Source organism: Hypanus sabinus, chromosome 4, assembly GCF_030144855.1.
Source record: "Hypanus sabinus isolate sHypSab1 chromosome 4, sHypSab1.hap1, whole genome shotgun sequence".
NCBI classification, from domain to species: domain Eukaryota; kingdom Metazoa; phylum Chordata; class Chondrichthyes; order Myliobatiformes; family Dasyatidae; genus Hypanus; species Hypanus sabinus.
In genome coordinates, this window is record NC_082709.1 from 56,807,625 (window position 1) to 56,834,838 (window position 27,214).

General features: G+C 38.9%; 1 protein-coding gene across 3 annotated transcripts; it reads right to left on the reverse strand.

Moving 5' to 3' along the window:
• Nucleotides 1-1,685: 1,685 nt before the first annotated feature.
• Nucleotides 1,686-26,587, reverse strand: LOC132392780 (eIF5-mimic protein 2). 3 transcript variants are annotated; one of them, XM_059967129.1, is made up of 13 exons: nucleotides 26,444-26,522; nucleotides 23,496-23,525; nucleotides 15,954-16,027; nucleotides 14,446-14,622; nucleotides 13,546-13,640; nucleotides 12,223-12,288; nucleotides 11,483-11,618; nucleotides 8,568-8,677; nucleotides 7,234-7,404; nucleotides 6,420-6,566; nucleotides 4,541-4,679; nucleotides 3,158-3,280; nucleotides 1,686-1,916 (listed from the first exon to the last, which is right to left on the reverse strand). In XM_059967129.1, exons 3-13 carry the CDS (start codon nucleotides 16,015-16,017, stop codon nucleotides 1,888-1,890), a joined length of 1,257 nt encoding a protein of 418 aa, XP_059823112.1. In that variant the 5' UTR covers nucleotides 16,018-16,027; nucleotides 23,496-23,525; nucleotides 26,444-26,522; the 3' UTR covers nucleotides 1,686-1,887. The 3 variants fall into 3 exon arrangements, with proteins under 3 accessions (XP_059823112.1, XP_059823110.1, XP_059823111.1); XM_059967127.1 differs by lacking the exon at nucleotides 23,496-23,525 and having other exon boundaries at nucleotides 26,444-26,587; XM_059967128.1 differs by lacking the exon at nucleotides 23,496-23,525 and having other exon boundaries at nucleotides 26,456-26,538.
• Between the last annotated feature and the right edge of the window lie 627 nt (nucleotides 26,588-27,214).

Consider the following 27,214-nt stretch of genomic DNA (forward strand, 5'->3'; position numbering starts at 1 on the left):
AACTTGAATCCCAAGATCTTTCTGCTCAGCAACAGTGTATTGTCTCCTTTCATGTCATATGGAGGTGCAACATCTTACATTCTCTAGATTAAATTCCCTGTACTATTTCTCAGCCCATACCTACAACTAGTCTGTTGTGCTGTATTCTTTGCCTGTCTTTTACACTAAACACAACCCCACCAATCTTGGTATCATCTGCAAATTCAGTAACCTGCCCATCCACCTTTTCATCCTGGTCATTTAAGTACATCACCAGATACTGTATCTCTAAGTAAGTTCGTTTTAGTGGATTTTCATTGCCTTTTGAACATTCAAGTAAATGCTACTTACTAGAACAACTTGCTGGAAGCACAGTTTTAATGGGATCAAAGCAAGGTACGGGGAAATGTCAGCTACATTTTGATTTTATAAAGAGTGGCCAGTGGCACTGCTTGCAGTGGTGGTAGAGAGAGGCAGATACATTAGGGACATTTAAGAGACTCCTGGATAAGCACTTGTGTGGGAGGGAAGGGTTAAGATTGATCTTGGGGAGAGGCACAAATAACTGTTCCACTGTCCAACAAATGGTAACTAATCTACAAAGAGCATACAGGTTTAATGGGCATTCAGGACCAATGCACACAAGACTCAACAGTAAACGCTAGTGATGGATTTTCCAAAAGATAGCTGAATGAGGAAATTATGGTAGCTTGATTAACTTGCAGTATTGAATTTACTAATTAACTCAGTCCTGGTAGTCCATTGTATCTTGTGACCACAAATGTTGTACATTTGTAAGAGCCGTATTTGTTTGTATTCTCAAACCTACCATGCAAAGGAACCTAACTGCAAAAAGCTAATTTAGCAAGCAAATTGATTGATAAAAAGTTTAATTTTTTTGGTACACAACTGAAGTTACAGTTTTTTTTGTAGGGGAAGGTTTCACCATCATTGACATCAGCCCTGTGCAGCTGTTTCAAAACATGTTCTAAAAACATGCATCCTCCACTGGCTGTAAACTTGAATGCCAACAAAAGAAAAGGACTTGCAGAGCTGAAGTGCCCAGAACAATTCCTCTTCTGTTGTGTGATGTAAAAATGCTTTAAAAATAAGTATTCACATGAATCAAGTACCTCATGAAGGCAAAAAATTAACTATCCAATGAACTTAGTATATTGCAAGTTGGACTGTGCTTTTAAAGTTAACCAATTTCCAAGTACACTCAAAAAAGGAACCAACTTCATCTGAACCACAACTTTAGGATTGTACAATTATAAAATAAGATGCACACATTTCCATTCACAAGGATATCATTAAAATTCAAATACTGTTTAGTTGAAATTGAACAAGCACTCAATTTTGATCTGGAAAAATACAATTGTGTAGCTAAAGGGAGATTACAATATACCTTGTCCTAGTTTTAAAACTTCCTCCTCCTGTAAATTCTTGATAGTTTACATGGGGACTAACAGTTGTACTTTGAAATGACCCCAGTCAGCAACATGCCACTTAAATTTGAATTTTAATCACCAGACCTACAAGATACTGTCTCTGGGTCTTTAGGTCCTCCGAAGTTTAACTGCTGAAAGCTACACACAACTTGTACCCCCAATCATGTTTTCTTGTGCTCCCAAATGAACAGCAACAATCCAATTGGTCAAAAAGTAACTGCAACTGACTTTAGAGCTAAATTTCAAGTCAGATGATGCCAGCAATAACTTTTATTATATAGAAAATGAAATTAAAACAAACCAGTGTGATCACTGTAAAGCCCTTAATTTACATCTAGATATTACAGTAGAAAATACAGGAGGTAGAATGCCAAATCAATTTCTGAACTCTGAAATTCAACTCTACAACCCCTGTTGTTTATTAAAAATACAGAACATGATTTCAATTGAGTTAGTTTCAGTCCTCTTCACTTTCAGACTCTGATTCTGTGGAAAGAATAAAGTTACAATTAGGATAGGCAACTGGTGAAAAATTACCTTTGAAAAATACTTCCAATTCCTGGAAAAAATATCAAAGAATGGATAACTATGCCTCACACAAACAAATAAGCTTGTGGCTTTAACATATGGATGAATGCAAAGTGCTGAAGTTTGTTTATCATTGAATGCTGTAGTAAATTAAGGCAGCTGCATCTCCCTCAACATCAAATTCAAGCATTCCAGGTTTTGTAGATTCTCCACCTTTTTTCAAATACCCAAATATTAATTTGTACTTATTTTACAATTCAACAATTTTGAACCTAACAGACAAACCCCCACGTTGATCAGAGCTTGATTATCAATTGTGCCTTGTTCTAACTTCAGTTTTCAGTGCTGGTAATCTGACCAGTGCCCTTAATCTAACAGCACTTTTTTCTTACAATTGGTTGTGACAAATTTTTGGACATTCCACCTCCCAACTCTATTCCATCTAATCTAGTTTGCATCTTTAAGACTACCCTTTTAAGAGCATTGTATGGTTTTCTTCCTCAAACTGGTCCTTCAAAAACAATTTAATAAGCACAAGTGATTTTTTTTTTTTTTTTTTAAATCCAGTTAAGCAGATACTTTGTTTTTGGAAATGGCAGATATACAGCTGGTCCATCTGCTAAACACTGCTTTACATCAGCACCAAACAAGGCAAAGTTTGTGATGATTTCTGGTCGAACTGAGGTGCCTTTCCTGCCCATTCATTCAAACCACAGTGCCATATTAAAAAGTAGCAAATCCTGGGTTCAGGGCAGGTACTTTAATATTAAGCAATAATTTTAAAGTTCACCCAATTATCCAATGCAATTTAATGCATACAGTACAATGCAAACAAAATCTTCTAATGCAAAGTAATAAACATCTTTGTCAAAGTCATGCCTTTGTTGGCTGGGCAAAGATTGTAAGCTGGGAAAAAAATTGCTGCTCATCTTGGAGGATGACAAATAGATCTCAATGGGTTAATGGGGCTACCAATTTTTCATCTTGCCCAAAATCTAGCATATCATTGAAATGTTACACTGGATTGTGCTCAAGTCTTAAAGGGGAGACTAACAGCCATCTTACTGAGACCAAATCAAATAGAAGAATGTGATTTTATTTTAAAATCCCAAAAAGGACCTACCCACCCCCTCAAACAACTGATCATAACTGAATTATAGATAGGAGTTCCTACATTTACAAAAGGACCTTTGTACTACCTTCTTCAGCATTCTTGAGCCATTCAACAAATTTCTTCATCTGCTCCAGGAAAATGCTTCTCCCTTTTGCCATATTGGGCTCTCTGTACCACTTCAAAATTGCTTCCTCACTCAGGACATCAGCTACAAATGTGAACAAAGGGAACAAAACAAAAGTTCACAAAAAACAAATCTAAGCTGTGTGTAGTTCTGGTCACCATACCATAAAGGATCTGGCTACGCACAAAGGATACAATAAAGATTCACACGAATGTTGCCAGGACTGAAGTAAAATGGAGAGACTGAACAGACATGGATTGTTTCTCCTGTACAGAAAGAGGCTAAGGGAATAGATCATAAAAGTCATGAGGCACAGAGTAGATAAGACTTTGCCATGGTAGAGGGGAAAATATTTAGAAGGGAAAGGTTTAAAGGAGGAGGGAATAGTTTAACGGGTACGAGGCAGATTTCTCTGTTCCACTAACACCTCCAAAAGGATGATGGTTATAAGGATTGAGCTGCCAGAGGAAGTGCCAAGACACCTGGGATCAAGCATGTATGAGCTGGACCAAAAGGTCTCATTTCCATGCTGTTGAATGGTATTCCATGAAATTTAAAAAAGTTAAACCAAAGTACTGATTACTTGGCTTTAAAATTTATTATTTAAAAAGCAGCTATGTTATATCCAGCTGTTATTTTCAGAAGCTGCACCACAGTATCTCAAAACTGCTCACCTCAAAAAGTGAGGGATTGCAGAGAATGAAAGAGGACTAGTCTGGCAAATCAGAGTAGAAATAAAACAGATTTTTCCTAGATTAATGCATTAGTCGAAGAACTAGAAGCACTGATGTTTGGGCAACAGCTATTAAACCAATATTAGTGATCTGGCTGACAAGGTCAAATGCCATATTTGAGTCTGCTAATACTAAACTGGATGGAATTGGGATTATGGAGGAAGAAACTTCAGAGATAAAGACAAAAATCAAGACATGGACATGAAAATGGCAGGTTAGATACAGCACAATTAAAAAGGTCAGTTACTATGGTGCACAAACCTGAAAAGTGATCAGAGATTGGTTAATACTGATGTTCAAAATAACAGACATCTGCAGTCACTGAAAGTCAACAAGTCAAATGATAGAGGCAACTATAATAATTTTTTAATTGAGGACTTATTTATAAAAGTTTAGCACTAACAAGAGAACCTTCAATAGGTAGCTGGTGAATCTTTGGAATTCTCTGCACTGGACGGTCATCTACGGAGGCTCAGTCAAATTCAATAAGAACAGATTTTGGCACACTAAGGGATATTCAATGACTATCGGGGTAGTCAAGAAAGGTACTGCAGTAGACCAACAACAATTCTGAATGATGGTATTAGGCTAGCCATAAAATAGAACTTACCTTTGTAAAAAAGCACCACAATTTTTTGAAAGGCCTTTATGAACTGAATGTTGTCATAACAATATTCCTGAATCTTCAGCAGCAACGTCAGCTCTGATTGACCTTGGGTGGTAAAGGCAGCAAGGAGAGGGCTGTATTGCTGAAATCAAAAATAATGGAAAATATAATAAGAAACATTATACTAAAACATACAGAAAGCAATTTGTATTCAAAGTACAGATCTGGAAATAGCACTCTTCAATATTGTATCTAGAAAAGGAGCATGGGTAACAACAGTAGGACGCAGAGCAAGGGATTTTAGAGCAGGGACAAACGTGTAATTTGAATCTTGGTATAAAAACACATCTAACTCAGTAGCCATATTTCAGTACCAAATATTTTGGTTGAGTACCTGCTGCACCCCCCAGTGTTTCAGAGAGGGTACTAGAGGTGAATAAAGAACAAATCACTGAATAAATTCAAAAGGAAAGAGAAGAGTCAAAGAGTACGAGTTCAAAACATGGTCTTGAAATATTCAATGCCTTGAAAAAGTATTCAGCCCCCACAACTATTTTCACATTTACTTTCATTTGCTACGTGGGAAATACATCGAAGTTGGTCAAGTCACAATGGGAATGCTGCTGAATACAGACAAATCCTGTTTTTTTTAAAAAAAAGCATCAGCCTCTGCTGGAAAGCTTAAAGTGAGGAAGTTGGTTCGTCAGCAAGACAACTCAAAGCATGCTGTCAGAGTAAGCATTGAGTGGCATCAAATGAAAATTGATGTCCTTGAGTGACCCAGTCAAAGCCCTGATCTTAACCCAACTGAACATTTGGCAAGACCTCAATTGCTGTCCTCTGCCGCTCACAACTAACTTGGCACAGCTCGAGTAATTTTGCAGGAGGAATGGGCAAATCTTGCTCCATAATGTTGAGCGAAAATGACAGGCCTATACTAAAAGACTACTAGCTGTGACAACTGAAAGAGGTGGTTCAACTAAGTACTGAGCAAAGGGGGATGAATACTTTTGAATTGCTGACATGTTTTTGAATTTTTAGTTTTTATCCGTTTTTGGGCTTCTGTGGGAAAAAGGAGCATGTGATTCACAAATGAAAATTCTCAGTTAAACAGATCAAAATGTTGTAATCAACAATGTGACCAAAGGGTTGGAGACTGAATACTTTTTCAAGGCACTGTACTATCAGCCAATATTGAATTGAATTGAAAGCAGCCTTGAAGAGCTGAATGGCCTGCTATGTTTGGTGTAATTAGTTTACAAACTGCAAATTAAAAGTTCTTAAAGCACGATCAAGATCAAGCAGAAAAATTAAGGATAACTATGTACAGGGAGATGTATTATGTCATTTTCATATTGAAACCAATTTCAATTTGGAATAGAAAAATGCTTTTGCATTATTATGTGAGTCACAGTAGCTATAATCCATTTGCAAAATCTACGCTTTAAAGGCAATTACAGCTCACTCTTCTCCAACATGACATTCTCCCAGGTTTCTACAGTAATCACATCTAGAAGATATTACCCTAATCCCACATAAAGAACAGCAAATTGATACCAAGTCAGAAGGTCAGTTTTGATCTTAACAAATGTAAAAGCCTGCAGAGGTGTCAAACAGTTTACTTCAAATTCAAATGTGATGAATAAACTAACAAAATCTGGAGGATGGGCCATTCTCTTCTGTAGTCTTCCTTTCACCACAGCAAAATTAGCTGTGGACTTTTACATAAAGTTATAATAAAACTGACATAAAATTCTCAGTTTCAAACACCCCCTTGGAACCACACATACACTAAATGCACAATGAGTTTCACAACTTGGGACTTTCCATTAATAAATTACAAATGAGAAAAATCATTTGTTTGAAAGCAAATGGAATTTACCTTTAAGTGCTTAATGGCTTGTTCTGTTAGCAGTTCCTCCTTCTTGTTCCATTCCACAGCACCCATTACACAGTTCCAAACAATACTGATCATAGTCTGTTCAGAGATGCTGTTTTTCTTCATCTCCTCTTTGGCATATGTGATAATCTTAAATGGATGAATACTATTAATTTTATTCATATCCTTCAAACATTAGTTTTACATCAGATTTTCCGTACAACATAAATGGTCTCATTTTACTTTTCTGGTACCTTGAATGCTAACAGAGCAAGCAAGCATTATTACTCAATTTCTACCCTCATTTGAATGACTTACAGATTTGAGCCAATTTGAATTGACCCTATTGGTGCATGTCATGCTAAGAACAGAACTGCCCTAAATTAGCAAGGTGAGTGTAGAATCTGCTGAGTGGAGAGGAAAAAAAAATTCATAAAAAGATTGATACAGACTCCAGATCACAAACACCTATTTCATCATCACATCTGTCACTCAAGGGTTTGAATGCAATTAAATCTAAACATTTTATACACAAGTTAACATTTTTAAAATGGTTGTATATTATCCACTTTCAGAAATAGAGCTAGATTAAAGCATCTTCTAAAGCACACATCTTATGGAAACATTAAAGCCTTCAGGTACTGTTTTAAATTACCCAAGACAACTAATTATTTTACAGACAAGTCCATTTGTTTAGATACTTGTGTTTTTTCCTCAAGTATCAAAATTAGCAAACTGAAAACAAAAGTTATAATAGAAATTGTGCGAAGATTTATTTAAGCGTTCATAGCAACCTTTTTAGGTTTAGTAATACTACCTCTTTGAGGGGATCACCACGGGCCATTTGATCTTGGAGCTCCTTCTGTAGCTCCTTCCGTGCACCAAGAGATTGCTGGTTGCGGACAAAATCAGCAAGTTCCTTTAAACCAGCATCAGTGAAATATTTGACAAAGTGATCAAAACTTTGTTTGTTAGCTGGAAATAACTCCTGCAAAAAAAAAAAAATAACTATATAACTATCTCATAATATTCTTTGGCTAGAACACAAAGCTGATAAGTGATACATTTTTAAATGAATCCCTGTATATTGAACTGTACCATATAGTCAATCCCCAGGAAATGACATTTGAGGAGATCCTAAAGTATCTGTAAAGGAAGATGTACAATATAGCAAAAGACCACAACTATGGCAGACAAAGCAATTCACAAAAACCAGATTCATAGAATTGAATAGCACAGAAGTAGGCTCTTCAGCACAACTTCCCCATAGTGACCAGATTGAGCTACATTCAGCCAGAGTCCCTCCAATCCACGTTTCTGTCTGAATGCCTTTTAAACAGTGTAATTGTACAGAAGTGCAGCTACTGAAATCTCAAATTGCATGCATGAAATGAAAGTTTTTTAAAAATCAAGGAAATATCTTCCTGCAAACAGATCTACATTCACTCATTTTATTAGGTGCACCTGTATACCAGTTTGTTAATGCAAATATCAAGTCAGCCAATCATGTGGTAGCAACTCAATGCATGAAAGCATACAGTCATGGTGAAGAGGTTCAGTCGTTAAGAATAACCACCATGGAATGATTGTTGGTGCCAGGAAGGGTAGCATGGGTGGTTCAAGCTGACAAGAAGGAAGCAATTGCTATATCAGTGGCTCTCAGATGAACACCTTTTCAATGCACAACACATCAAACCTTGAAATGAGTGGGCCGCAGCAGAAAACCACAAACATGTAGCCATTTTATGAGGTAAAGCAACAGACAAAGCATTGCTGATGATTCATCTGCAATTCAAACTTTACATGGAAGATTAAGCTAAATTTGGAGAGTACAATTAAAATATAAGCTACCTAATTTATAACATGTACATTTTTGCTGAGATTTCTTTCATATTGCACTTTTACAAAAAAATTTCAGCTTGGGCATTTTGAACACCAAGCTAATAAGAATACTGAACTTGTTGACAACAAGGCCTGAACTACATGACTAAATCAAAGCAATAAATACTGCCAGGCATACTGAGTTTTTCAAGTTGTAGTAATTTACACTTGAAATGGGGAATAACTTCCGGGTGGGGGGGGGGGGGGGGGAGAAAGGAGTTTAAAATAGTTGAGAAAACAAAGGATTCAAATTTTTCCTTAAATACTCACCAGTAATCTGTTGTCCATGCTGACCTTGCGAAGGCTCCCAGCAACAGCATTAATGTCTTTTTCAGATATCCAGGATTTGAACAGTTTTACAGCAAATGCTGCTGAAACACCTGGAATGAGAACAGAAAATAAGTGGGCAAATAGAAGTTAAAATGTTAAACAGATTGTTTTACCCTATTTAACGATGTTGGCATGTACTCTAATTAGTCAGACAGCATCTATGGAAATGAATAGATGTTTCAGGCAGAGACCCTTCATCAGGACTGAGATGGGGAAGATGCCAGAATAAAATGATGGGGAGAGGTTAAGCCAAATGGGTGGGAAAGGGGCCCAAGAGGAAATAACAGGCAGGTGAGAAGCAATGTTCCCTCTAATTTTTAGTAGAGTGTGCATAAAAATCTTTTGTGCAAATTCTTTTCCTGTGACAAAAGTATGTGTGCACTGAGTGCAGACATGGCACAGTGTATGTAGGTTTACAAAATATTTGACATAAAACTGCACAGAACGACAAAATAGCATACATTTAAGTCACAGTTATTTTTTCCTCTCTCCTGTCTCTGGCATTTACCCATTCTTTGTAAACTCTGTCTAGTCTAATAGAACTTCCATACAATTGATAGCTTTTGGTAGCAGTATCCTAGATACTGCTTTCTTATCTTGTTAACTTTGCCTCGTGCAAAATGAAGTGAATCAATTGCTGAAACAATAGAAGCATCACACGCCTGCAGCTGAACTATTCCACCAAAAAAACCTTTCATAAACGGTACAATCTTTAGATCTGAATTTGAAGTACAGAATGAGACATTTGTTGACAGATTTGTCTGTAGTTTCATCAACTGCTAACATGTGAAAATCTGCTGATGCTATTTCTTCAAACATATCTCTGAACAATATAGTTGATAGTCTCCAGAAATTTGAACGCATAATTTTTGCTTCACCAGCTGTCTGGGAGTTGAACATACTTTTCCATATGTTCATTAATGTGTTGAACTGAATGTAAAGAGTTATTCATTTTAACAGCTAACAACACACTGTCGATAAGAATTTTGATCTTCTCTGGGTTTTACCGTTTTCGCTCTTGCTCATCTGCACTCAACCGTAACATGTGTAGCATTCCTGTAGCGGGTAATCTGCAGTTCTTTTGTGCTTCATGCCCTTCGCTTCTTTTGAATTCGACATAGTGGATCAATATTTTTTGAATAAAATCTTAGTAAGCTATCTACAGGATTTGAAACAGATCTTTGTAAACTTTACAATATGAACACTGTCTGCCAAAGATGGCTGCCACCGTGATGCAGCTGTACAAACCGGAACAGGAAAGGTGAGGCGACGTAAGTTAGTGACATGCATTGTGGTATTTGAAAAGAACTAACTAGTTAACGGAAACATTTAGCTAAAAGATTATTTTCAATAAGTATAATTAATTACATTTTAGGTAACCTTTTGTGCACATATTAATTTCTTTTGTGCACTGGTTGAAAAACGTGTGCGCACAGTTTAGAGGGAACATAGGTGAGAAGTAAAAGGTCAGAGTGAGGAATATTGAGGGGGTGGCAAGGGAGAGGGGACTTGTTTTCCAGACAAAATAAATACTCATGCCATCAGGTTGGAAGATACCCTGACAGAATACAAGGTGTTGCCCCTCCATCTCAAGGTGGCCTCATCTTGACACAAGGGGAAGCCCTGGACTGACCCGTTGGAACAGGAACCAAAATTAAAATGTTTGGCCACCGGAAGTCCAGCTTACAGCAGATGATGCAGAGGTGCTTGTTGAAGCGGTCCCTCAATTTACTAGGGACCTTACCTATGTAGAGGATGCGGTACTGGGAGCACCGGACACAACAGATTCACAGGTGAAGTGTTGCCTCACCTGGGAGGACTGTTTGGGACCCTGCATGGAGGTGAAGAAGGATGACTCTCTCATATTTATTATATACTCTAGTTATTTGAACCAAAGATCTACTAATGATGGTTTCAAGATCAGGCGCAGAAGGAGGATTGGGTATGGGGCTAGTAACACTGTCCTGTGAAAACCAAGTGCTACAAAACTCCAAAGATTTAATTCCCATGAGAGGAAGTATACACAAAGATGGGCTACACCTGGGGACAATTTGAAAGTCCGGCCTAGGACAGAGGACTCCAGTGAGTTGCTGTCAGCAGCCTACGCCACAGTAAGGATGTTAAGTACTTACACCAAACAAGCACTGCTCAAAACTATAGAATTTTCTCAAATTGGAATATCTTGCAATACAGGATCTCTTCAGGTTACAAATAGCCTACTTATGTGCGTATTTAGGAGACCAGGGTGATGAATTTGCCCGTGGGCCTGCGAACATCTTCTGCCAGGTGGAACTGTATTCACAGCAATATTGAATTAAACACCCTTGTTGCCTACAGTGCTCTTGACTGGCCTAAATTTTTTCCAAATTAAGTTGTTTGGTTTACAAACTGTTCTTGGGAGCAGAAGTCTGTTGAAACCTGGGAAATAAGTACAATTCCAATATTCCAGCAGCTACCAAGAGTCATTGTCACTTGTGTCTATGTTACAATGTATTGACCCAAAATAAATCAATGCAATTAAAAACAGAATTCTCTGTGGCTCGAGCTAAAAATTGAAATCAACCCATTTATCAAAGAAGGTTTTTCACAGCACTATGAAAGTGAACCAAAGAAAAATTAGAAAGATGAATGAGGGCACTTTAGCTCAATTTGTTGCAACAAGGCCTTCAATTCCGTTGTTAAGCAATAATATTTGAGCTGCTATCATCTGAAGCTCTGGGATTACTTCAAACTTCAGCTCTAGATGCTACTGAAAAGTGGCTTTTAGTATTAACAACTTTGTAAAATACATTCAAGTGTAGATACAAATGACTGGTTATCATGTACAGAAAAATTCATAACACATTAGAATTTACCTTCCTTAACCAAGTTTTCATTAAACAGACTGCTCAAAATAGAGGATGATAATGTTCCATTGCTTAACAAAATCCCAGTCAGCATTGCTAACTTAGTTCGTTCAGATTCTGTGAATCCCTTCAGGAATAGCAGCAACTGAAACAAACCACAGATGTTAATTAGTCTCATTTGCAATCATATCAGGAAATGTCCAATACAGAAAACAGAAGTAGAATTACAAATTCACATTCGACACATTAGATTTTCACAAAGTTTGAGTAGGTTCAGTCCTTAAGGGTTACTTATTTTGCCTGCAGGACACAATCCTGTGCGCTAAACTGTCTTTAGCAGGTCAGAAACAGATTTTAGCCGATTTCCAATTTCAGCGCAAAAAAACAGCTTTACTCATGAGTGAAGTAGACATTGCGATAAACCCATTCAAGTTTGTGGCTTAATTTCAAAGCAAAATTCAACTCAATCTGAAGATATCTCATCAATAATAATAATAATGTTTAAAAGTGATGCAGATTCGTTTGCAAGATGTGCAGTACAGGGAAAATCATTGGAGTGGGGATGGAGGTAGAGGTGGGGTGGAAGTGGAAGGAAAAATCCAAGCAGGAAAATGAAGCTAGTGAAATCAGCAGTCATGTTCTTGAATGATAGAGCAGGCTATGAGGCAGTCATGATTCATTCTCGCTGTGAAACTGAACCATATATTACCAAGAGCAAAAAAGCCTTCAGGCAGCCAAAAAAGTCAGACCTTCTTTATCTCATCTTCAAATCCTCTCTCCAGGTACTTGTAACGCCTGATCAATTTATTGAACACCTGTGAAGCAAAAAGAAATTGCCAGAAATCAGGAAATGTTGGCAACTTAACCTGCTACGCAAAATTTTAGTAAGTCCATCAAAATTTGGCTGATCATTGAGCAATGACCAACAGGCAACAACTTACAGAGAAACAAACACTAGACTTTTTCCAGCCAAACAGTCCTTACTTAATAAGCAATATTTAATCATGTGAGCATTAATGGAATATTCATTCAGAAACTGAAGCTCAACCAATTAAAAAGCAACTAAAAGCACTGGAGGAGGAACTCAGGTCAGGCAGCAACTAAGGAGGGAACTGGACAAGTGATATTGTTTCAGATCAAGACCCTTCATCTTAAATATGTTGTGTGAATATGAATCTACAGTCTATTTCTTCCCTTGCCTGCCTTCCTCCCTCCCCACCATTGCTTGTTCTAAGTTTCCCTGCTAAACTTCAGTTGCAGCCAATTAAGAGCATTTTTACCCTTGGGAAATGTGCAAAACCATACAATTTTATTCAGCAGTTCGACATCAACAAATGCACAAAATACCACAAGATTATTTATGATGCAATTACATTGTCAGTGTAATTGTTAAGTAGATTAATGAAGCACCTTAAAATCACTACAAATAGTTACTAACAGCCATCCAAAACCTGGAAGGTGGTTACAAGATTTTGTAGAACAGTAAGAGCTAGAAGGAAGCAACACTAATTTCAGTATAGAGTTTAGTAGAGGCTGCAGGAAGTAGCAAAGGGGTGTGGAAGAGGAGAAAGGCAGGTAATAGGCAGACTGAGGATTCATATTCACAGCATATTTAAGACAGAGAAGTCTTACATCCACATTCAGCCTCACAGCATCATTCAGCAAGTGCTCAAATTCTAAACCAAAATCCAAAAATGTGTCTTAGAAGTTAATTGATAAAGCCATTTTTCAGGTATTGACTAACCAGAGTATTTCCAGAACATATTTTACTTTCATCTTGTTTTTATAGACCTATTATTACATTACCATCCCTTTCCAACTGTTCAACTGCACTCAAACTAGACCACAATTGTTACCATGAACTTTTAAATCAGCAGGTTTACAACAACTTACACCTAGCAAATTATGATAATCTGCAATGGGCAACTGCAGCAAAAGAACCTGCAAGAAAGCTTATCAAATGCCATACCAAAAGAGTTTCAAATATTCATTTCACTGCTTTTTAGAACTTTCAGCAGAAGCTTAAATTCAATGCAAGCATCTTTCCCTCCACTTCATTAACAGTAATTTACCTGAGCATATGCACGTATTGTCTCCAGGTTTTCTTGAGCAGCAAACACACAGACATCTGTACGGGTCACGTTATCAGCAAGGGTACCACCTGGAGCTACAAAAAAAATTCAAAAGCTAAAGCAGATTCTAATACAAAATAACTGGTCTCTCCAAATTTTATTTTACTGTACATGCAACAAATGGAACTCAAAAAATTAAAACACAAGATACAGAATAATTTCAGCCATTGATCCTAGAACCAAAGGAACTTAAAAGAGACAGGGATCGAGTCCCAGTAACCCACAAACCATTTCTCAGTCTTTAAACAATGCAAGTGCACAGCACATTTAATCGGAAGGTGCATATTTAGGTGATGCAGGGGCACAAAAAGGAACAAACCAGTCTTGCCATCTCCCTACAGTAAAACCTCACTCTCATCCAGGTCTCCCCAAGATACTTGCAAGCAAAAGCAAGAGCAGCTATTCTGATTTAACTTGGGTGACAAGGCTGTCAACAGCAAGATGATGAAAATAGAACTGGATTTGCAAAGTTTGAGATTACAAAATGATTGGAGATTAGGAAGACTGTGGAAAAGGACAGAAATTTGAACCATTTAAAAACATCTGAGAGGGCATACTTCTTTCTCATCCCATCAGTTGCACCATTGAAATTAACTTTCCTAGAGGAAACATTCATAAATTGTTTCTTATAGCTCACTTACTGTTTGTAATATCTGCCAAGTTCACCTTCATTATTCCAAATCCAAGGAGATAACCAAAATTAATAATTTATAATAGCGTTGTTCTAATTAGTGCATGCTGGAACACATTAAGATTAAGAATTTCCCCACCCCAAAGTATCAATAAATTTAGAAAGTCAGTCTTCACTTCAAATGAATTTAGCCTTAAGTGAAATCTTACCCAGCATCCCACCGGCCACCAAGATATCAAATAGGGTCTCGGCATAGCGACGATAGTCAAGCTTTGCTCCAGAAGCATCAAGAAATTTTGTTACAGCTTCCAAGTCACTGCCATTTTCATTCAAACCTTGGATAATAGAATCTTGGAACTGAGTAGGCTCAAACTTCTCTTTTTCATCTGCGTATCAAGAGATTCATTGTCAGCATGGTAGGTATTAAGCAAACAAATGCCTATAGCTTATAAATAAACCCTACTACTTAATCTTCAGATGTACAATATCATAAATGTAACTAATCAGCAGGGATGACAAAATGCTGTTGTGATCTTATTTAGTATAGCAAGCACCTCATTCAAGTACTGCTGACTTATGACAGTGGAACAAATCAGTGCCAAATCAGGTAAATGCCATTTTGAGTTCCTGATACAAGGATATTAGTCAAGTCAAAAGAGACTGGGGTTAGACCCAACTGAAATATGATTTTATATAAAATCCTCCATAAATTGAATTTTTCAATGCAGGAAAGTAAAAAAAAATGCAAACCAATATTCATCACCAGATACAGTACGTGTTCCACTACTCAAGACAGTGTTAGGGAGAACACAATATTCAATCAAATTATAGAGCACTACAATATGAGTAGCTACCATTGATACTATTTAATAATTTGGACAACCCTATTCCGATAGCTTCCAGTTCCCAATCCTACTTGATTTTTGTGAAACAGCATTTCATGGGTGAATCACTGGGGGGCAGTGGGGGGGAGGGGGGGGGAAGATTGTTAACAAAATTAATGCAATGGATTGACAAAAAGTCCCTTTTTAATGTATTAAGGAACAGAATGGAGGTAGTCATATACATTTACATGTAATATGGTATAAAATATAACACTGTAGTTGAGTTAAATCTAAACCTTACTGCTGTTCACATCCCAACTTGCACTAAATTTCTCATCAATTACTCGTGTACTCTGACCTGCACCAACTTAGAGGGAGGGGAAATTATGGAGAGCTCTCAACAGAACCCTTGAATTACCCACGACTGGTTTGCAAAACTACTCATTTTCTCCAAATACAAACGAAGAAAAACACAACCTGCAAGATATTCCCCAAACATTTTCCCTATTTTGCAATGTTTAATATTGCTTACAGAAGGAAAACATGATTAAGCATGCACACTTACACATAAAAAAAGCACAAGTCAATTAGTATGTAGTTAAACTAGTGGAAATGGGCTTTTCAACTCAAAGCATTATTTACACTAGGTGTATTTTTAATTCCGTTAGCATACACCATTCTTTCCAAAGGCCAATTAGCCTATCAATCCAAAAGTCTTTCAATAATCAAAGCAAAGTGACCACCAAGAGTCCTGTATAATGACGGAAGAGTAGAGAAACTCAACATAAGCAAGGCTTAACCCAACACTGTGAAGCAAACAGGGCAATCAATGTTATTGGTTGCACCAGCGTGCCATTCTAAAAACAAGTATACACTTAGCTTCAGAAACGTACCTCTTTTCCTAGTTTTAAAACGCTGGCCAGTTAGCGTTGGCTTCTGCTGCTTTGGATTATTCATAAAAGACACCCTGCCATGAGAGAAAAAGGAAGTTTATACATTTATCATGTCTCAACCAGTGCAGATACTTCTATCAATTTGCACATTTTAAAATAATTCTAAGATGTAGAAAACAAACATGCTGGAACTTAATCTAAAGAAATGAATTACATTCAAATCAAAAGGCACCCACCACAAAACAAACTTACAAATAACAAATTGATTGTAATTTTCAAACTAAAAGAACGCACTTTTGCTCCAAGTTTTTGGTTCCTAGGACTAGAAGTACTTACAGCCTCACACACTGCTGCAATTAACAAGCTGTTCTATTGCAATAATTTCCAGTTCAATCTCAAATCCATCATTTACACAAACTGAGTTCACTCAAGCACAGTAGCTCAACTTTTCTCAAATCCCACACTCACTACCTGATGTTCTTACACTGGCTCCCAATGCAGTAACTCCCAGAATTTAAAAATTGTAGAATATTATTCTCTTGGATTTCATGAACCACAAACTTCTGAAATTCTGCCCTCTTATATATTTGAGATCTCTGAATATTAGCAGCAATATTTTCAGCAACCTATGCTCCAAAGTCTGGAATTCTCCCTTAAAAACTTACACATGGCAAAGGCTTTGCAGAAATAGCAAAAATATTTCCACATTTCTCAAGTGATTGGGGATGTGGTTTGTACACAAACACTTGTCCCATAGGGGGTGTGTAAAATACAGTTAAAATTCAAGTGGATTTCAATCCAGAAAAGTGTGAAGTGATGCGCTTTGGAAGGTCAGTGACTGGATTTTTAACAGAGTGGGAACCAATCCACAGGTCCCTCAAAGCTGCCGTGCAAAGCTGATGGTGGTTAAGTGGGCATATATATCATTGGCCTTCATTAGTCAGGGGACTCGCTTCAACATTGCAGCTCCGTAAAACTCTGGTTAATCTACACTTTGAATGTCGTGGAGAGAAGGGTCATGGAAGTCGACCTTCTATAATCCGGCACCAATGGGACCTGAGGAGTGCCGGATTAGTGAAAATGCCGAATTACAGAAGGATCACATTAAGCAATAGCTAACCACCTAATCATACCTTTAAAATATCATGTAAATCAGTACAAGTTAGATAACAATGAAACAAATATTAAATGAGTAGCAAGTGAAATTTTAATAAAGTAATATACTGTACAGGCACAGATAAAATAAAAGGTCCAGGTAAATGGTGCTGAAACTGGCACAACAGTTTCTTCAAAAACTGTTGATGTTGGTGGCAGCACATCTGGGTGAGCAGAAGCAGAAGTCGGAGAAAGGAGCTCTTCTATACGCCACACTTCACGTGACTGCCAGGCAGCCGGGGATTCGGCACTGGGCTCTTCCCTCGCAGTTACTGAAGGAATCCTCATTAGTTTCTTTTCCTCCGTCTAGTAATATGCTTAAATTCAACAGGTCGCCTCGTCTGATCTGAGGTTATAGACAGAAGAGAGCGGATTGCCAGCCAGGTGATGCCGGAGGGCAGTGCGTGACTGCCGGCAGCGGGCGAGAAGGCAGACTGACCCAGCGTGCACCAGCTCCCCCACCGCTGGCGGGTGAGACAATGGGTGCCAGGCGGCCGGGCCTCATACAAATGATATTAATAAATTCAGGAAAACAAGCAGGAATCGCCAGTCTCTGCTTACAAGAGCACACCAACACGTGAACAAATCTAGCGCAACCAAAACTATGCGCAGCAGATTGGTACGGCGGCCCGGGAAATTTGAAATTACAGTTGCGCAGGAAATTTGAAATCAGTGCCAGATTATCAAAGGAACCAGATTACAGGTAGTCGGATTAGCGAAGGTTGCCCTGTAGTTTTATATACGTCAGCACAATATTACAAGCCAAAGGCCCCATACTGTGCTGTGCTTTACTGTTCCAATTTCTAGAGTGGGCAGAGTGTTGACAATGCCCAATGTATTAAGCATTTGTAATACTACAGAATTTCTTTTTCATGAAAACGCACTCTGAATACCAAATTTCCACCACTAATTTAATGGAAAGTGAAAAATCACCAATTCCAAAATACACAGGTCCCAAAAACTGTAGTATAGGCAGCTCTGGAGACAAACATATAAACATATAACAGCATTAACATAACAAAGTAATGCACATAAAATGCTGCAGGAACTCAGCAGGCCAAACAGCATCTATGGAAAAGAATCAACATTTCAGGCCAAAACCTCAGCATTAACAGTTGTTTGCAATGAAAATTGCTGTAAAAATACCAATGGAGATGGGGGAGAAAGATAATGTTATAAAACTGTCCCATCAGCAAAAGCTGAATTAGCCACTGGGGAAACTGCATAGTGACAAGACAACAACACAAATCTACAAATAGCCAGGAAGGCTGGGGGCGGGGGGGAGGGGAGAACAGACACAATGAGGGAAAGCTTCCACTATTTATTAAATGCTCCCAATGGCATACATCTAAAATAGCCTCTAATAACCAAGTTCAGCTCCTAGCCTTCACATATGGCTTAGCTATAAAGCCCACCGGGAAAAGTTTCTACTAACAGAAGGGGCAAAGGCAGGATACTAGCATCTTAAAACCAGTTACACTGGGCAGACTGATTCGTGGGAAAACCCAATATCAAATCTCCACTACCTTGCTGATACACCCACTCTCAGAGGGCTTCAGGAGTAAACCAGAGGAAAAATTCAGAGCTGGAGTCCCCAAGACAGTCCTGGGTAAAGTTCAACACTGACTGGCCAGTCCAACAATGCTTCTCGTGCCAAACCACGAAAGTCTGCCATTCCTTTGGATTCATCAGCTCTGTGGAATAGGGCTGCTACACAGGCAACAGCTTGCTCTCCACATTGCACTCTCCTGGCTTAACAACTAGAACACAATGTTTGTGGTCAACCCTGACCACAGGGACTCTTCCACTAGCTTTGTCATTCAGTGAACTGAAGACCATCTGGTTTGCTTTGCTATTACGTTAGGAAGAGGCCACTCAGCCCCTCACATCTGCTTTAAAAAAGCCAAACTGACTGAAATACCAATTCTGCATTCCTATATAGGTGGTAGTAGTATCTTCAGGATGGTACCAGTGAACAATGCGACTAACAGTGACTTTCTGCAGATAGGTCATGAAACTTTACATTTCTATCACAAACAAGAGAAAATCTACAGATGCTACAAATCCAAGCAACATATACAAAATGTGGAGGAGCTCAGCAGGCCAAGCAGCATCACTGGAAAGTACAGTCAACTTATTGCTGAAGTCCTGCTGAAAGGTCTCAGCCCGAAACATCGAATGTACCCCACCCCCCCCAAAGATGCTGCCTGGCCTGGTGAGTTCCTCCAGCATTTTGCGTGTTGCTTACATTTCTATCAAACGTGATTCTACTACTAAGCTGCATGCTGTTTGATGATTGTTTTTGGAACAATTGAGTGATCTGGCACTTTGTCTCTGAAGAGGTTTGGAGCAGAGTGTGCAATCTCGAGGCCTGGAGACCATGATGAACACCATTGGTTTGCTCTGACTGAGGTGTTAAGCAAAGTTGAAGTTGATGAAGAGGAGAGCTGAGGAGGGACAGGTGTCCAGTGCTATCTCCCTGTGCTGAACTGTTCTTCCTCTCCTGCTCGCTTGCAGCTGTCAGAAAAGTGTGGAGTCTCAGGATTCACATTGCAAAGATTAATCAGAGGGGCCATGGACCTGCTTTGGGGTTGATGTTGCATGTTCTCCTGGATTCTAGTTACTTTTTTGCTATTTTTGAGTGGAGGTGACCGAAGCGATGTGGGGCACTTCAGTGAAGAATGGTTTGCCCTGCTGCTTGCAGTGGGCTAACAGCACAATGCTTAACTGAACATTAATGGCCTCTTGGTTTAATGTTTTCTTGAACTGGTTCCATGGTGTTTCTTTGTTGCTGGCTGCCTGCAAGAGGATGAATCTCAGTTGTATACACACTTTGATAATAAATGTACCTTGAATTTGTGTAACTCAGCAATCTTCCAGCATGTCAGGAGTCGAAAAACACAAAAGACTCCTCTTCAGTGACAGGTGAAGTGACCATTTTTGTCCTAATGGGAAATATTTTAGTCTTTGTACAAAAAAGGCCTGATTGTCAATTTTTTTCTACACCTCTCTACATGAACCCCATGAAGATCCTTCAGGGGATGTTATAGAACCAAATCAAGTCTCCACTCGCTCCTCTAAGAAATACAAGAGCAGTCTGTCTAATCCTTCCTGATAAAATAATGTGCTCAATCCATATTCATCCAATAAATCTTCTATCACTTTCAGTACAAGAACATCCATCCTTAAAAGTTCTGTACTCTGTACTCCAGAAGTGATCTTAATGTTTTACAACTGAAGTCTTATTTCCCTACTTGCACATACCTTTTGTAACAAGTTTGTGCTTTAATTACCTCCTTTACTTACACAGGAGCCTTCTGAGGCTAGACCAAGATGCCAGAACCCCTCACTCTTTTCCTTTTAAAAACTTTAAACCTACATAGTCTAAGCACAGTGGATTCCAGTTAATTGGGGCTGCCCTTTATTTGGGATAACTCAGAACAAAAACTATATTTAGAAAATAGCTGAGATTCCCTTTGTTTATTTGGAACACTACGTCACTGAATTGGAGCAGGAGACTTGAACAGGTTCTAACTAGAATCAGTCACGTGCACTTGAGTGACTGTGCTTCCAACTACCATTTTTTTTTAAAAATAGCATCAGTTGCATGTGTTTTTGTTGAGAAAATAGTGATACCACTGACAGCTGACAAGAAATAAACAGAAAGACCATTTGGAACAGTTTTGCTCACTGTGATTTCAAGCATTCAGGCTTGGAGATGCCAAAACGACGAGTGAAAATGAAGACTTGGAGGATACAATCATCTGTATGAAAGCAGTCCCTTATCTGCACCAGGTATCTGACTACCATTAACTCATAGTTATAGCATTGTAGAGGTATTGGAAGTGTTAACATGTTCTGCATTTCAATTAAATACACAATTTTACTCAGTTACACAGTAGTTTGTCTTTTTTATACTTTAACAATTTCCATGAAACTTCAGCTAATTGTGACAGCCACTTAATGGGGTCAAAAAGCACTGGCCCTGACCCTGATGTGTCCCAATTAATCAGAATCCATCACCTTCTCCAAAGTAAAACCAATTAACAAGTGAAAACAAGGTTTTGCTCCCAGATGCTTTTTAAGCTCGCTTTGACTGACAGAACATGGAGTCATCTTCACAAACTCCCACAGCCCTCAACAACCAATCACAGGAAAACCAATAAATGCTGCAACAAGAAAGCAGCATCCATCAGTGACCCAATCATCCAGACCATGGGAAGTAGTACAGAAGCCTCAATTCCTACATCAGGTTCAAGAACAATTATTACCCTTCAACCAGAGTGGAAAATTTCACTGATTCTACAACCTATAGATCCACTTTCAAGGACTCTACAACTCAAGCTCGATTTTATTTACAATTATTCTTATATTTGCAAAATGTCTTTTACACATTGGCTTTGCCCATCTTTGTGTGTAGCTCTTCAATGATTCTATTGTTTCTTTGCATCTCCTGTAATAATGACCCTCAGGGTAGTATACGGTGACATATACACACCCATATCAGGATGACTATAGCTTAGCATTTAACACAATCATTCCTGCACTCCTAATCAAAAAGCTACAGAATCTGGGCCTCTCTACCTCCCTTTGCAATTGGATCATCTACTTCCAAACCAGAAACCACATTCACAATAACATTTCCACATTGCTGATAATCAATGCTGGCACACTACAGGGATATGCTTATCCCACTGCTCTACACTCATGACTGTGGCTGGGCACAACTCAAATGCCATTTATAAATTTGCTGATGATACAGACATGTTTGGCAGAATTTCAGATGGGACAAAAGAGTGTACAGGAGGAAGATGTACCAGCTTGCCGAGTGGTGTTGCAGCAATAATCTCGCATTCAATGTCAGCAAGACGAGGAGTTGATGGTGGACTTCAGAAAGGGCAAAATGGGAGAACACAAACCAAACCTCGGGGAAATCAGAAGCAGAGAGAGTGAGCAATTTCAAATTCCTGTGTGTCAATATCCCTGAAGACATAATTTGGATGCAACATATTGATGCAGCTGTAAAGACAAGTCAGCAGCTATATTTCATTAGTTTGAGATAAACCAAACCTTACAAATGTACAGTGGAGAGCATTCTTATTTGCTGCATCACCATCTGGTATGGGAGGGGGCTACTTCACAAGACTGAAGCAAGCTGCAGAGATTTATCAGCTCCATCATGGGAACTAGCTTCTATAGTATCCAAGACATCTTCAAGGGCAGTATACACCATTAAGGATCCCCAGCACCCAGGACATAACCGTCAGGAAGGAGGTACAGAAGCCTGAAGGCACACACTCAACAATTCAGGAACAGCTCCTTCCCCTCTGCCATCAGATTCCTAAATGTATATTAAACCTGTGAACGTCAACTCACTACTTTCTTTCTTGCACTACTTGTTTTAAATTAACTATTTTATACCTAATGTAACTCAGTTTTTTTTCCTGAGTATTTATAATGTATTTCATTGTACTGCTGCAATAAAGTTAAATTTCATGATGCCAGTGATATTAAACCCAATTCTGATTCTTTAATAATAAATCTACATTGAACTTTAACATTGCAAGTGAAATCAAATCCACTTTTATATAGAATCACCAGCAGACAGATGGATTTTCCATTTCACTTTTGAAAAATGACTACACATAGTTCACTGTTTTTCACACCCCAGTTATAGTGCTAAGCCATCATGGAAATACTCATATCTGCCTACTATTGTCAGTAATTCAACTCTGATGTAACTTGCCGGTGTGAAATTTTAGTTCAATGCCTTTCCCTCTTAGATGCATGTAGCCAAGCATTTTTTTTAGTTTGACATCATATACAAGTGCATCCAATGAAGTTTCTCCTTTGATACAGTTGGTTTATGGAATTAGAGATGTTCTAGCCAATTGTATATTGTGTTGAAAAACCATTATGCCACTGACTCAGATACACTCCCAGATATCCAACCTTCCAAACAAAAGCAACACTTGGGAAAAATATATACTGTTGAAAACAAAATGCAGAAACGTTGACAAGACTTATTTTTGGTTTCTTGTCACACATCCCTATATTCACAGAAAAGGTAATGAAAACCAAAATGCTAAATAATAATTGGTCATAATGGTCTAGCTAATATCCAAATTCTAGCCTCCCTATTTCTCAACTAAACCTTTGTGATTTAAGCTTACAACTGTGATTTAAAGATATGACAGCGACATTAACCAGTGAATTGCTTCTGAGCCTAATTAGTAAAAAAAGGTTAAATAAAGTACAAACAATGGCAAGAATTAATGTGCATTTCTAATTAAAGATCAATAACCCAAATACAAATAGTTTCTCCCTGATTGACACCCAATAGCATTTCTAATTTTATTTTATACTACCAGCATCTACAATACTTACTTTCAAAAATCAGGCCTGCTTCCTTTGCCCCTAAAGTTGCAAATCCAGAATTAGTAAAAACTATACAAAACCTTACTCTTTATTTGAATGCACATAGAATGTACAATAAAGGAGTTGACAAGATATCAACACATGCATGATCTAATAGTCATGTTGGGTGCATAGCCCAAGACGGCCAACAAACATCTCAGGTTATACAGTGTCTTTGAAAGTGCCAGAAGGGGAACAAGGCAGCAGCAGTGTTAAGGAAGATCTCAAAGTGTCATGAAATGGAAGCAGTGGATACAAATGTAGAATAAATTTGGGTTGAAATTAATCAACAACAGAAAAAGCAGCAATGGGAGTAGCCAAGACCCCCAAAATGGGTCCACTCAATAAGGCACAGCATGAACAGGGACACATCTTTGAAAGGAACCACAATTGCCTTGTGAAAATTTAATCTACATATCGATTGGATGAACCCAATAGGCAGCAGTATCATCATAGAAGAATTTGTTAAGCATTTCAGGGATTGCTTCCTTTTACAGAAAGTATGCTATGGAACCTAACCAGAAACAGACAATTTTAGTTTTGGACACCACTAATGAGAAGAATTAACCAAGAGAGCGTGTAGTTAAAAAAACTACAACCAGAATTCCAGATACAGTTTCAGGATGAGCATCACAGAACCAAAACTATCACCTTTGATATGAATAAAGGCAATTATAATTGTACAAAGCTGGAGTTAGCCTATAATCCCAAATCACCTAGGATGAGGGATTGGTAAATAGATGAACAGAGGCACATACTCAAACAGCCAAACAATGACACTCATCAAGAATGTTCGAAAGACTGCCATTCTCTCAGAATCAATCTTTTGTAAGCAAAGAAGATCAAGCAAAGTTCAACTGAATACTAGGCTATACAGTACAAAGTGACAAGGGCTCATAATAGGCAAGAGGGCTATGGAGTTTTTAAATGATCCAGAAGTAACGGACTGAAATTGATTTTGAAATTAAGTGTAATACTCAAATAACAAGTTTCAAAAATGGATATACAAGTAGGAAGGTGGCAAAGATGAGCATGTAAAGAGAATGAAGTTATTGAATAAACACCAGAAACCAAAATGGTATGCTAAATTTTTTTTTACATCAGTCTTTGCTTTGGAGGATCATGCAAATATTCCCAAACAGAAAAGCCATTTTAAATAAGAGGAACTTGCAAAAAATTCAATCACAAGGATACAGTATTAAACAAACTTAAGACTAAGGCAGAAAAAACAGCAGGATCCAATAGCCCACATCCAGGATTTAAAGATAGATTTAAATAATCTGGCTCCAAGTCTTGGAAGCAAGTGGGTATCTTACATTTCACCATCTGCCACCCTTTTGTTCTCACTCCTATCTTTTTAGACTCCACATTGTCTCAACAATGAATGTCATATTCACTGGAATTTCCATCTATGCCATTAGCATGGACTGTAAATACAATCACTTTTGGAATAACTATAGCCAAAAGCCTACATGACCATGGCAGTGAGCCTACATAAACATTTCAAATCTTAAGCTTTTTTTTGCAGCTGAAAGTCCAAAATATGGAATGAGGCATGAAGTGCAAATAAATGTGGGAAGTTTAATAAAGTTCAAAACAATAATATTTAGTTTTCTAAAAGAAAGTTTATTGCCAGTTAGCAAAATCTCAAAATAAAGGCTCATGCTAAAATGAAGAAGTTTGTACAAAGCCTTTCTGCCCAACTAATCACTAGTGCAGAAAATAGCTTCATTTGAAAAGCTTATACACTTCCTACAAAAATCAAAATAAATCATTGTTTATCTTTGGAAGACCTTTAGCAAAAGACCCTTAAACTACCAGCCTACCATTTTCTTAGGGAATTATTTCTTTCAGGAAGGCATATATGGATTTTAGGACAGATTTAAACTAATTCAGTTTATAACAGTCATTAGATGACTAATTTGTTTCTCTGAATTACATCCATACCAACATATTTTACTTCTGTGAAATAAAAGATCTCCCATTAAACAAAATTTTGAATCAATAAAAATGGGCTCCAAGCATGACAGCTAAAGAATTGTCAACAAGTGGAGTATGGCCTAATAATATTAATAAAGAAACTTCCAACTTAACGGCCCTAGACCAGCTACTCCCCCAATAATTATTTTTCTAGAAAACAAATTGGCGGACGATAAAAATATTGTCTACTCGCCAAAACCATAGACAGGATTCCAGCATCTGCATTTCTTGTGCTAATCTAGAGGAATGAGCGATCTAGTACCATGAGGGGTGCGCTTCTAGATTTTACAGCGTCGCCTCTACTCCCCGAGTTGTACCTCACAGCCCATCACGTCAAGTTCTTACTCAGTGACAGACCGGGGACACGACGCTGCCTGATTTTATCTTGTCCCTTTTTAAACAGTAAATTCAGCCGCCGAAAGCCAATTGCAGTAATGGCGGAGGCACGTGTTTAAAGAGATTGAGCCGAGAACCAGACAGACCGAATAGCCATCGGGGAGGGTGGGGAGAGGAAGGAAGGAAATCGGACAGTAACAGCCCATCGTTCTCCGACCAGATTCGGCGAGGTGACTCTCAAACTCGAGAATTAGGGCTGTGAGCGAGCGGTCCGGCCTGGAAGGCAGCGAGCACGCCGAGGAGCCGCGCAGACGATTTAATTAACCCTCCTCCCACTTCCCCGAGGCGCTGATCAGGCCTGTGCTCCCTCACAAGCCCAACGCAGCGGGCTGCAACAGGAACAAACCGCTCTCCTTTCGCAGCCGCCCGGTTCCCAGCCAACGCCGACCCGCGCACAGCCTCGCCCTTCCCAGCCGGGTTTCACCCTCCCACGAGTGCGACCACTGCGCCCGCCAACGCGCGCCACCACGGCAAAGCAGCACCGACACCCTGCCGTTTATTCATCATGCAACGTCCAGAGAGGCCGGACACAAAGGACTCACCGAGATACCTACAGCTGTGCAAGTCAGTGACACGCAGAAGGACCCGACGACCATACAGTGACCTACAGTAAGAGCCCGGAAGCAGTGCGCATGCTCAGTCTTTGTACGGCCCGGACGATCCCACTCATCGCCCAGCACAGGGGACACCGCTGACGTCAGTGGGCCAATGTTACCGCCCGCTGAGGTGAGGGACGAAGCCAGGGGTCATTCGGAACACTGAAAACCGCTGCAGTGTTATGGGACCACAGGCTTATTTTATGGAAGATTAATATTTTCCCGATGAAGTCGCGGTGAATTGAGATTTTTTTGTTCCCCCTGTCCTTCTGATTTCCTCACTATAAAGCACACGCATGTCGTGTCGCCCTGAAGGCTGATGTCATTTTACGCAACCTAACTATTGACGTCAGCACACGTAATGGGCGAGGTGAGGGAAATACTACGCTGCCTGCGTCAGCGCACGTGACGAAGGGTTTGTTCCTCCGCCGGGCCGGGTGGAATGGTTCCGCCGAGGTTAACCCTTCCCTCGCTAAATCAAGTTCCGTGGCTGCCGAAGCACCGCCTCCAATGCGATAAACTCAAGAGATGCTGCAGATGTCGGAAATCTTGAGCACCACACATAAAATGCTGGAAGAGCTCAGTCAGGCAGTATCTGTAGAGGAGAATAAACAGTCGACGTTTCGGGCTGAGACTCTTCATCAAAACTGGAAAGGAAGGGGACAGAAGCCAGAATAATAAGGTGGGATTTGCAGAAGGAGTACAAGCTACGTAGAA

Coding starts and splice junctions, on each gene's coding strand:
- LOC132392780 (XM_059967127.1), bottom strand. CDS start 16,017: ATGAATAATCCAAAGCAGCAGAAGCCAACGCTAACTGGCCAGCGTTTT. Junction 14,623..15,953: donor TTTTAAAACTAGGAAAAGAG/GTACGTTTCTGA, acceptor CTTGATACGCAG/ATGAAAAAGAGAAGTTTGAG. Junction 3,281..4,540: donor TGTGGTGCTTTTTTACAAAG/GTAAGTTCTATT, acceptor TCACATTTGTAG/CTGATGTCCTGAGTGAGGAA.